Source organism: Salvelinus fontinalis, chromosome 10 (assembly GCF_029448725.1).
Source record: "Salvelinus fontinalis isolate EN_2023a chromosome 10, ASM2944872v1, whole genome shotgun sequence".
In the NCBI taxonomy this organism is placed as follows: Eukaryota; Metazoa; Chordata; class Actinopteri; order Salmoniformes; family Salmonidae; genus Salvelinus; species Salvelinus fontinalis.
Genome location: NC_074674.1, coordinates 30249794 through 30263132, shown reverse-complemented (window position 1 = coordinate 30263132; position 13339 = coordinate 30249794). Strand labels below are relative to the sequence as shown.

The window sequence follows — 13339 nt, the reverse complement described above, 5'->3', positions numbered from 1 at the left end:
AATGTAATGTAATCTCCACCTGGCCTTTATCTGCTGCCCTGAGAGGGAGTGAGCCAGAGCACTACAATACGCTGCTTATCTCTGGGGAGTTTACTCCCTGCCGTTGGCACTGAGTTATTAATGCCAGTTTCGCCCGTCACTCTGCTCATGCTAAGAGCTCGACACGGTGGTACACTCTTAGAAAAAAAGGTGCTACCTAGAACCTAAAAGGGTTATTCAGCTGTCTCCATAGGAGAACCCTTTTTGGTTCTAGGTAGAACCCTTTTGGGACCCATAAAGAACCCTTCATACAGAGGGTTCTACATGGAACCCCAAAGGGTTAATTGTGAATAATTATAATAAAGTGACAGAAGAAATGAACGATGTGGAAAATGTTGATCAGCAGTGAAAAAGGGGAAGGGGGATGTAGAGGGTGATGTGAAGAATGGAGGGAGTGGGAGGGAATCAGCTCATTAGGCACAGAGCTCATATACGTCTGCCAAGGTGTCATACCATGACCATCATCAGGATGTATGAAAAGGATCATCATTAACAGCACCAGAAATGTTAGAGCAAAGCGTGTCCATGTTACAGTTACCATGTTACTATGTTACAGTTACCATGTTACCATGTTACTATGTTACAGTTACCATGTTACCATGTTACTATGTTACAGTTACCATGTTACCATGTTACTATGTTACAGTTACCATGTTACCATGTTACTATGTTACAGTTATCATGTTACCATGTTACCATGTTACTATGTTACAGTTACCATGTTACTATGTTACAGTTATCATGTTACCATGTTACCATGTTACTATGTTACAGTTACCATGTTACCATGTTACCATGTTACAGTTACCATGTTACCATGTTACCATGTTACTGTGTTACAGTTACCATGTTACCATGTTACTATGCTACAGTTACCATGTTACCATGTTACCATGTTACTATGTTACAGTTACCATGTCACTATGTTACAGTTACCATGTTACCATGTTACCATGTTACCATGTTACCATGTTACAGTTACCAAGTTACCATGTTACTATGTTACAGTTATCATGTTACCATGTTACCATGCTACTATGTTACAGTTACCATGTTACCATGTTACTGTGTTACAGTTACCATGTTACTATGTTACCATGTTACCATGTTACTGTGTTACAGTTATCATGTTTCCATGTTACTATGTTACAGTTACCATGTTACCATGTTACTATGTTACAGTTACCATGCTACAGTTACCATGTTACCATGTTACTATGTTACAGTTACCATGTTACTATGTTACTATGTTACCATGTTACAGTTCTGCTGGGTTGTATGAAAATGGATTTTGACCATCGTGAATGAAACCTTATCAAACAGCATGAATAAACACACACAGTAGGTACGCTGAATGAAAAGAAAACAAAAAGGTTAATCATTGACATCTCAAGGGCCTTACTGGTGTGGCCCTGCTAGCTCCTCCTCTAGTCTATGCAAACTGAAACTCAGGAGTATGCATACACGTTGCTTTGCACTGAATGTGCCATACAGTATGATTATCTGCAAAGGCATGGAGAGAGTGAGGAACGAAGACAATGTTGTTGTTGTTGTTGTTTTCTAATGTTCTTGTTGGAGGTAACTGTTTAATGCCCAACAAAGACTGGATCCCTGTTATAATTACAAGAACTGTTTGTCACCAATAAAATCAAAGAACTCAGAGCTGCATCCTTCAAAAACGTTTTTCCCCATCTGTGTTCTGACTTCTCTGTTCTTATCATCTTTCTTTGTCTTTTCAGACCATGGTCAGGAATCCAATGGAATCTGAGAGAATCCCAAATTCTCAAATGCAAGGAATTTGCATACTCTGAGTTGGTACTCACAATTTCCCCACAGAGGTTGCAGGGCCTTACCAGCTAGAGACTGCAGGCTCCTCTCAGCTTGAAACTTCTGGGGCCTCCCAGCCAGAGAATACTGGGCCCAGTTACCATGTTACCTGCAGAGCCCTCCCAGCCCGTCCAGGGAATCAGTAACTTCTCCTATGCATTCGTGCCTGGGTATAAGGTGATTGACAGGTCATCAATCAAAAGACGCCACGATGAGTATGATAATGAAGAGGAAACATTCCAAAGACAACAGCCTCACATGAAAAACTCCTCACAGATACTTAGTTTAGCCACACAAATATGACAGAGCTTCATGTAAATAACATACCAAATAAGGTATAGCAGATCAAACTAGCTATGTGTTTCAGTCACCGAATCCTGAAGAGAGCCCGTGGCTTTGCCCAATCAGTGATGGAAGCGGAGAAAGACTGTGGTAATATTTACTACTTGGTAACCAGTCTGAGTGGTTACAGCGGCAGTCCTACTGTCATGCCGAGCCTGGCTGTGAAGATGTCCTTACCAGTGGTACCAGCCAATGTGGATCCAGAGGAAGACCCCTGCACGCTGGTTCTGCACCCCAAGAAACGCTGGGAGAGGCCCTGTTTGGCTGATGCAGCATATTTAACTAGTTTAATAAAGCTATCTATTAAAACTCTGCTTGTGACCTCTCCTCTCTCTCTCTGTCCATTAATCACGTCATAAAAAGAGGCCTTTAACTCTTTCAGGAGTCGTGACGTGGTCTTAAATTCCAACGTGGCCTTTGTTCATATTTGAAACTGCTCTCTTGCACTCATTGATTTTTATGGTCTCTTAAAATGATCCCAATCAACTAAGTGTCAATGTTTAGTGATATGATAAACTATGCTGGCTCCCTGAAACGCAGAGAGCAGAAGGGCCTGACTCTTACTGTGCTTTGATGAGAATAGTAGCCTGGAGGACACAGTGTGCAGGTCTGCCCGTAATTACTTATAATCATCTCATATTAGATTTGATTAGGTAACAAAGACGTTGATTTTGGCTGCTGTTGTTGTTCATCCAGAGCGGCTGGTAAGAGATTTGATTTAGCGGCGGTGTAGTTAGATAATCTGCCAGCAGAGAGCAGTGTTAGCTGCTGAATGATGAGTGAGAGGGAAGGCCATTTGGGAGATGGAGGTGCGGGGAGCTTGAAGCGAGCGATGACAACAGAGACAAGAGCGTCTCTCTGTCCTCAACATGGCTCACTCGTTGCCCCTCCTCCCATCTTCCCAGCAGCCTGGGGAAAACAGGCCAGACATTTAGCATGACTTCACACGGTTCCCACAGTCACTCAAAATACCATCGACACAAAATAGAGACGAGACACATTGCAAATTCACATTTGTGACAACACACAACTACACACAACCATGTACAAACTCTCACTAGATTGTTAAAAATAAACCTTCAGGCCCCCCCCCCCCCCCCCCCCCCCTACTGAAAGCCAAATGCCACTGAAACATCGTCTTGCATTGCTGTCATCTGCAGGGTGCAATACTGTTCTACTGGGATTGTTGTAGTTATTTAGTTTGAAGCAAGATAAAATAAGAGGAACATAAACAGAGACAGTCAGCCTTTCTCGTCTTTTTCCCATCTCTGCTATTCCAAGTGTATTTGTAGAGGTCTCTTTGTATATGCTGAATAAATAAGGAAGAGAGCATGAGAAAATTAGAGAGATATAGAGAAATAGAGAGAGAGGAAGAGAGAGAGAGAGCTAGGGAAATGGGAAGAGAAACACATAGATCCAACAGTGCAGCGATGGTCACATTGTATTGGATAAAAGAGCTGTGTCTTAATATTTTATTAGACACATTCAGTCTCCACTCCCCCTCATTTCTCTACTCTCTCTGCTCAACCCCAACACAGGAACTCCAAAGGCAAAACATTTCAAAATGGATGGACATCCCTGAGTGAAGTGAAGTGACCTCTCCCTCTGAGAGACAAGATACACCACGGCCAAAATCAGAACACTGATTCTCCAAAGGAAAAAGCAACAAGGACATGTATTCATGAAGTCACAAGTTAGAAAATAGGTTTTTACTGAGAACATTTTGATCTCTAATTTTATAGGAAGGTTATTTGAAAGACCATAGTTGCCAACGTGTGCTATCAATAATTGGGAGTTGGGGATACGACTGTAGATATGAAGTCGTAATTTTCGCTCCCACTACTATAGCACATTCCAGAGAAGCATGATGAGTCCTTTGGAAGTCTTGAATATTTCTGGCCTCTAACAAGATATGTCATTCCCTGGAGCAGTTTTCCAAGTCTATTTATAAGTCAACTCAAAAGGATAGCAAAGATCTGTCTCCATGAGACATTTGAATAGATGATGCTCGGTGGCTTTTTCAAGCAAATTGTGAGGACTACTTGCCTTGTGCTTTGTGCTTTACAACAATGCAGGTGTGCTTTACATCAGGGGTAGACTGGGACCAAAACTCGGCCCTGGCATTTCTAACACACCGGACCATTTTTTTTGTTGAGGCCTCGACACCTCAACACTCCTCAAAGCCCACATCATCAGACAGATTATTATAATTTTGCAGGGAAGAAAACAACGTTTGACAGGCCCACTGGGCTAAAAACAGACCAGCCCATTTGGCATTTGTCCGAAATGCCAGGCGGCCAGTCCGCCCCAGCTTTACATCTTAAGCAAACAGCTCCATTCATCACATATGATCGCATGATAGTGTCAGGCCAATGATGAACACAGTTTTTAATCCATTGTCATGATATCATCATCATGTATACAACTAACACTGAGTATACCAAACATTAGGAACACCTTCCTAATATTGAGTTGCATTCGTCGGGGCATGGGCTCTATAAGGTGTTGAAAGCATTCCACAGGGATGCTGGCCCATGTCAATTCCAATGATACCAACAGTAGTGTCAAGTTGGCTGGATGTCCTTTGGGTGGTGGACCATTCTTTATACACATGAGAAACTGTTGAGCGTGAAAAACCCAGCAGCGTTGCACTTCTTGACACAAGCCGGTGCGTCTGGCACCTACTACCATAACCCATTCAAAGGCACTTACATTTTGTTGTCTTGCCCATTCACCCTCTGAATGGCACACATACACAACCCATGTCACAATTGTCTCAAGGCTTAAAAATCCTTCTTTAACCCGTCTCCTCCCCTTCATCTACACTGATTGAAGTGGATTTGACAAGTGACATCAACAAGGGATCATAGCTTTTCACCTGGATTCACCTGGTCAGTCTGTGTCATGGAAAGAACTGGTGTTCTTAATGTTTTGTATGCTCTGTGTATGTGTGTCCACCAATGGTAGAACAATAGTTTTTTACATATACTTTTGTAAAAATTGGATATTACCACTCGACCACAGACCGTGCAGGGTTATGGTTAGCTTTGGTTATGACACAATAGATCAAAATACATCACTGCAGTAGAAAGTGTAAGCCATGAAGCTAAAGCATCCTCTGCTTTCTGACCCTTTTCTGCTTTTTCCCCCTCAGTGGAGCAGTCATCAATTTCTGGCCCATGTTAATGCACCCTTTCAATATTTGATGTTTTTATATGGAGTGCTGACAATAGAACATGGAAATGGAGGGCACATTTTGTCGATCTAGTTCAATGGCTCTGCATCCATATTCTTAACAGAGCAATGCACTCCAATCCTCTGAGTGCTTCTCCTCTACTGGGGCCATTTTCAAAGTTTAGAGGCTCTGTGTGTTTGTGAATGAGAATATTTGACTCATGTAAGTATCAATGTGCTAGCTTCACAAGACCAGATAGATGACACTGGCCACATGCTCTTTGTCCTCAACAATCTCTCCAAATATCTTCAACACTCCAGATACACCAATACAGGGAACAGGACTTTGCTGCTGTTTAATTATTTGTAACTTTTATTTTATATTATTTATTTTTTATATTTTTCTTCTTAACTTCTTAAAGCATTGTTGGTTAAGGACTTGTAAGTAAGCATTTCACTGTAAGGTCTACTACACCTGTTGTATTCGGCGCATGTGACAAATAAAACTTGATTTGGAAAATGAACCAGAGAACACAAAATGATCTTAAGGATCGTAGACAACAGTTAGTGCTAGGTGTCTACCCTATAAAAGTCTCCACCTCTCTTCACACAGAGTTTGATGTTTGGCCAACATTGGGTATGAGGGTTAAGCAGTGCTATGGCTTGAGTTGAATAAGGGGCAAACATTACACTTCTCAGCAGGAGTCACTTTGTGTCTTTATTCAGGAAATAGGCCATGAATGGAGGTATCCTCTCATTATTTGTGTCGGTTGTAATCTAATTAAAATCTGGTACAAGAAGTCTCTCTTGTCTTTTCTTTTACTTGTACTCAAGTCTGTCTTCATATCCCAACAGCCCTTATGAGAAAGCAACACACCAACAAATAGGTGAAACCTCCCACGACAGCTTGGAATTGCAACGGTAAAAAACTTACTACATTTTTCAATTGATTTTTTTTCAACTGAGTATTTTGTTTACCTTTTGGGGACTAACACAATTAAATAAATTCATCAAAATGTAAATTCAACAATAGATATTAGTCCTCAAAGGGCAAACGAAAAGACATTGTCATTCTTTAGTGTATAAGCCTTTATTAGTCAAAAGTCCGTTGTTTGAATGATAACCTTTTTATACCACATACTTTAACACCTTGTATTTGTAAAAAAAACACATTTCGCTCAAACACCTAAAAAAGCTGCTTGACACTATAACATTAATTGGCATAGACAAAAAAAGGAAATACGACTTCATATTATAGAAATGTTGATAGAAAACTCATACCCCAAATGAAATAAAACACCTCATTAGATAACTGACCAAAATAAAGCGCTCAATGAGAACAAAACAATTACAGTACAAAAACTAAATGCATTTTACTTCCAGGGCAGGTTGCAAGTAGAAATACATTTCCTTTTTATGAGAAAACCACAACTACAGTAATAATAACAATCCATAACAAAATGCAACAAAATACAGCCAATTACAAAAAATATATATAAAAAATAACAATAATAATACTGATTAAAATCTTTAAAATAGATCAGGGTCGTTGGCCTTTAAATTTGTTTAGCCAATTTTTACAGAATTTTTTCTCTAGCTTTTTGTTTTGCAAGTATGTTTTCACTGGTAAAATCTCCTTGAAAGAGGGAGTTATACTGATGTATAATTGGGACTCAGCACAACCTCCTGCAAGTATCATCATAATCAGCAGCAGACCAGAACCCCCCAGTCCAGAGGCAACTCATTTAAGAGAAACGGCTGGGAATACACACTCAGCATGCAATCTCATGGCTTAAATTCAGATGCTACTGGTGAGCTTCCTTTACATCCTTTGTAGCTGGAGGGTGATTGATGTTAGTGCTAAAGCTAAACTTGATAAAACTACAGTTTGTACTTGGTGTATCGATTCCAAATTGTATGTGCTACACATTAAGCAAAAATGATAGATAGGTACATATTATTCATGTTAACCATGAATCATATAATGTACATTCTATTTTTTAGTTTTTCTCCAGTTTTATTGAATGTATGGTTTGCTTTACAGTGTTTTGTCAAGCTGGCTGTAAAACAAGTGCAACTAGAGCATGTAAACACTGGATCCTTCCTTTCCTGGCTGTGAGAATGAAACTGATGAATAGTGTGGAATAGAAAAATACGAAAATAAACCTTTCCAAACTTAGGTCATGCAAAACAAAACCTTTATATTCTCTTCTTAAAATGTCATTTTTTGAGGTTTTGTTTGCAGAAATATGCCAATGCTATAGAAGCTGTCCATGCCATTAGCAGTGAAGCTAGCTGCTTTTATGAACTTCCCTGTTTTTCTTTCATGCATTAAGAAATATTAAGCGAAAGATAACATATTTACAGTACAATTCACATGTAATTACACATATACACAAGAGGCAAGAACATTCCCATTGGAATGAGTTCAACAGTTTCTTTTTACCTCCACTATTCCTTGTACATTAATGTGTCAACAAAATAGATGTGGCATAACCAAAATAAATCATCACATGAAAAATGTGTTTCCTCACAGCTGTCAAAAAACATGAACGTGGTTCACATTTCCATATATAGTAGGTGTGAGTTCAATGTAATGAGGATATTTACTGCAAGCATGCAAGGGTTTCCATACGGACCAATCATTAGTTATTTTTTGTAAAATGATGGAAGTTATGTTTTACTGTATGTTACAGGAAAGAAAACCTGTCGTTATGTGTGAAAAAAAAAGAAATGCATGAGCTATCTAGTGCATTTAAGTGAAATTCAGATCAAATGGATTATTTGGATTATTTCCAAAAAAAAGGGCAAAATCTTCTACTTTTACTTGATATGTTCACTATGCCGTTTAAATGCAAATGCTAAGCTAGTTCATCTTCCCCTAAATTGTTTGTTGAGTTGGATAGCTTTATGTATTTTCTTTTTGTTTTTCAAAGCTTTGTATAGTATGCTTTTGTAACACTTGTTTGGCACTTTAAATAATTGTATTCATTGTATTGCCATTGAACATTTTCACAAAATGTTTTGGTGAACTCCATCTTGAGGCAATGTAGGCCAGGTTGATTTGTTATTTTGCTCAAGACTTACTTGGCCAATTGGGGGTGGGGAGGTTAATCTACACTGAACAAAAATATAAATGTAACATGTAAAGTGTTTGTCCCATGTTTCATGAGCTGAAATAACACATTTCATGAACTGAAATAAAAAATTCCAGAAATGTTCCATACGCACAAAAAACGTATTTCTCTCAAATGTTGTGCACAAATTTGTTTACATCCCTTTTAGTGAGCATTTATTTTTTGCCAAGATAATCCATCCACCTGACAGGTGTAGCATATCAAGATGCTGATTTAACAGCATGATCATTACACAGGTGCACCTTGTGCTGAGGACAATAAAAGGACACTAAAATGTGCAGTTTTGTTACACAACACAATGCCACAGATGTCTCAAGTTTTGAGGGAGCATGCATTTGGCATGCTGCCTGCAGGAATGTCCACCAGAGCTGTTGCCAGATAATTTAATGTTCATTTCTCTACCATAAGCCGCCTCCAACGTTGTTTTAGAGAATTTGGCAGTAGGTCCAGCTGGCCTCACAAATGCAGACCACGTGTATGGCGTTGTTCGGGTGAGCGGTTTGCTGATGTTAACATTGTGAACAGAGTGCCCCATAGTGGTGGTGGGGTTATAGTATGGCCAGGCATAAGCTATGGACAATGAACACAATGGCATTTTACAGATGGCAATTTGAATGCACAGAGTTAACGTGACGAGATCCTTTTTAAGGTATCTGTGACTAACAGATGTATATCTGTATTTCCAGGAGATAGATTAGGGCCTAATGCATTTATTTCAATTGACTGATTTCCTTATATGAATGTAACTCAGTATAATCTTAGAAATTGTTGCATGTTGGGTTTATATTTGTGTCCAGTATAGCATGACGTTTGATATTCAGTGGGCTCCATCTATCCAGCCCTTAACACACCATAGGTGGGAAAAATGTGTAGTGCTCGTATTGACCACTTAGAGATGAAAATCAATAGAGCTCAACATTTTATCTACAGGCTGTGGACAGTAACAAAATAACAAAAACCGCAAGATGGTGCCAGATCTAGATGCTTTCTGTCTAAGATCTGTTTGGACATCTGAGGCTACTCTGACGATATGATCAGATCATTCGATGTCTCCAATGAGAAATTAAGGACAAAGTGAACAATATCTTACAGTAAATGCAACATGGCACTGGGTTCATTCTGAATTCTGAAGGCTAAAGCCCATATAATGCCATCTTAACCATGACACAATCCATGTTAAAACCATTCATGGGAATCCTAATTACACTATCAAACCTACATCCTTATATGTGACACCACAGGGGTCGTTTGCCAAAAGGAGATGTATGGTTACAACAACAGTTATGTCATGTTTATGAAGTATTATGTAGACTAATTTGACATAGATCAATAGGGTGCAGAAGCTCCTTCAAATCTGACGCCAGGTTCCTGAGTAACGGCGAGTGACGTCATACTTCGGCCCCCTAAAGATTAGTATCATCCACTGATTCTGCTTCAGATTAAACAGAAACTCCTCTTTTTAACCTTTAGTCCCTGTACTGCTTCATTTTCTGCTGAAGTAGAACCTGGCACTGCAGGTGAGATTTAGTGCAAACTCTGGTTTCTTTCTCTCAAATGTGTTGCAGAGGCTAATCGTCATCGGTGGCACAACTACCACTGTGACAGGTAGAATATTGGAGTGGCATCCAACCATATAGATCCTATTCAAGTTTTATAATTCCTAATTCTATGCATCCAACTTACTGGGGTGAAAAATGTCAATATCCAAGATCCAAGATCTCGTCTCTGCTCCATACTACAGATATAGGATCTTAATTTGATCACTTTGTTGCAGGAGAACTTTCCTGCAGTGCTTGTAGTGTATTTGAGGTTTAAAAAGGCTCCTGAAGTTTGTAATTTCCATTTAGAAATTTCAGACTTGATTTTCCCAATGTATCAACCCCTACAAAAATGTCCATGAATTATAATCCACATAATAAATCACATTTCCTGTTGCTGCAGGATTATTTTGCTGCTGTAGCAAACAGACTCAAATGAAGATCCTACATCTGTACGCTCTCTCTTTTTCTGTATTTTCTGCATCTCTCTCTCTCTCTCTCGGCCACATGGTGCATCCTGTCCTGTGCTAGCCTTCCATGGGGCTTGGCGCTCCCAATTAGAGGCCCGTATCCTGCCTGTCTGGTGCCAGCCCGGCCAGGGGATGGAGACGTTGGAGAGAGAAGCTCTTGGAACTTAGGGGAGCCCATCAGTGAGCTCTGAGGAGATTAGTCACTGCAATGTGCAAGGCAGTAACTGTGATGCTCTCAACATTTTCTCCTCTCCTATCCTGTGGAATGTCCAAAGGACCCCCCATCTCTTTTTTTTGGCTACCTCTGTATCTGATCTGTGACTTTGCTTCCCTCGGTCATCCAGTGCCATTTGATTATCATGCAAACCCAGTAGGTTCTGATTTAACAATGCTCTAGATGTTTCAGTCATAACCACGTTTACAATACAACTTTAATGTCCATAGTTACAGCCAACAACGGAAATGTGTCTTCTGCTCTCTCATTTATATCTTGGAGGAATCTTAAAGGAATTTGTCATTCCCTAGCATGAATATCAAATGCACTGCACCTCATTGCATTGTTGAATCAAAGCGATACTAGTTTTAACATGGAGATAGTCTGTAAATGCCTGTTTTAATGTATGAATGCATTTGCTCTCCTCTTCACTCTAGACAGAACCAAATAACGAAAAAAAAGGTATTGTTTTTCTCCTGTAAAGGTACAGTTTGGATCAACATGGCATCAACCCTGCAGTGGACATATCATTGGTTAGTAGATCTGAGCCAATGGAAATTAGTGACTTTAAGAGCAAAATCAAAAAATAAAATGGGGATTATAGGCCTTTTTGGTTGTCTCTTTAGTTCATGGCTATTTATCACACATCTTGTCTTGCCTCTAGAAACTTAAACCCCTTTCTTCAGATTCTAATGACGTTTCTGATCTTCTGGGTTTGATCCTCTGACATTTGAAGGGTGGGTGGGTCTGCAGTTTTTTCAGAGGTACTGAGTGTGAGAGGTTGAGTTTTTTTCTAATCCCGCCCCTCTGCTACAACTCTTAAATAAATTAAATTTGGATTTAAGACAGGCATGTTTCATAGGAACTATAATATCAGTACCCAACATTCTAAGGGTGAACTATAATTTTTTTTACAGTGAGAGAATAGTACAACAACAGGTCACACAATGCGATGAAATGTTGATTTCAATATCAAACAAATAAACAATGGCAATATCTCTTTTTAATGCACAATATTTGTTCTCTCACAACTTTATAGTGGAATAACTTTAAATAATTCACTATAGTTGTCCTTCCTTCCTCACAGAACACAAAGCTGGATATGAGGCAATGAATACTGTATCTACAGATGAATCAAGCACAGGAAGTTAAAGAAAGAGTACAATTATATTTGCCAACTATGTCCTTGAGGATACTGGATGACAAAATTTACTGTATATGTCTATTTCTCAAACAAAATGAGTAATTCATACCTGTGACTATTTTTATAATAATGCACTAACTCTAGAACAAGTGACACTCTCCCAAAAACACAATATTTTCAAGTAAAAAAAAGAAATTACAATAATCATCATCTTTGTAACCATAATGAAAACACCCCAAAGAACTGCTCTAAAAACAAACATGAGAAGAGAAATGAAGATAAGTTTGCACTGACTCTGGACAGGAACACAGTGATCTAACATCCCATCCTGATGGGCCCCAATGTAGACCAGCATTGTACCAGAGCTGATGTCCCATAAAGAGAACAATGTCACTCGAAAAACTCCAAGGAACGACACATAATCCAAACAAGGGTGCTGTACAGAGTAGAACTGGTGAATTCCTGCATGTTATCCATGGGAGATGGGGGGTAAAGCTGGATATAAGGGACTCTGCCGATGCCTGAACACACAATCCACCTCTGATTTGATGAGCTGCAGTAGAGGACGCTGATTACAGAGTATCAATAAAAAGCCAATGAGACTCTGAGACATCTCTTCTCTCAAGAGCTTTCGCTTTCTTTTTAGCAAAAATATCATGCAGTCTTTAGTTCCAAAATCCCCCAAAGGGATTTGATGGTTGTTAGTTAGTTAGTTTGTTTGTTTGTTTCAGGAGAAATTTCAAAGGCTTGAAATGTTTCTCTCGCAATTATTCTTAAACATTCAAGTCATTCTAATGCTTTATACAGGAGAAAAGTCCTTCAGATTTACACACACACACGTGTATATAGAAATATAATATATAGAAATATGCATATACATATGTATCAACTTGTACATGTGTATACATATTTTCAACTGTATCAAAGCCAATTTAATGTGCTCTCAAAATATGGCCCATGATTCCTAGTGGGATGCACATCAATTCACATAGTACAACCAGTAGATTAGGTTGAAAAATCCAAACATGATGGGGAAAAGGACCCGGGACCATTTGTCAATGGTGCTGACATCTGCCAGATTAGGGATTTTCAGCTTGAGCTTGGAGGAGCGCCGTCGTAGCCGACAGTTGGCCCTGCTGCGCATGGCGCTGCGGTCCAGTGAGTGGTGGCTGAAGCCGTCCCGGGGAGCCATGGGCTTCCTGAACTGGACCCCGGAGCTGTCGAATGACATCACTGAATTCCGGGAGTCACTGACACTACTTCCCACATCTGACGGCATCACCTCATTATTCATCTCCAATGTGGTGAGCAGGATGTTCCCGTAAGCGTCCACCTTGGAGGACAGAGGGGAGAGAAAAATTGTCAAGGAGAAGCAGAACATGGTGACATTACCCCAAACTGCCCTAATAATAATCTACACCCACCCATTTCATTTTCATTTTTCAAGCTAAAGC

At 39.6% G+C, this 13339-nt stretch overlaps 1 protein-coding gene across 2 annotated transcripts in view; it reads right to left on the bottom strand.

Moving 5' to 3' along the window:
* Positions 1–6074: 6074 nt before the first annotated feature.
* Positions 6075–13339, bottom strand: part of LOC129863984 (gamma-aminobutyric acid receptor subunit beta-4-like) — a 59024-nt gene continuing 51759 nt past the window's right edge. For both annotated transcript variants that reach the window (XM_055936482.1, XM_055936481.1), the window contains one exon: positions 6075–13218. In XM_055936482.1, the coding sequence (XP_055792457.1) occupies positions 12865–13218 (354 nt within the window). In that variant the 3' untranslated portion in view covers positions 6075–12864. The remainder of the gene's footprint in view (positions 13219–13339) is intronic.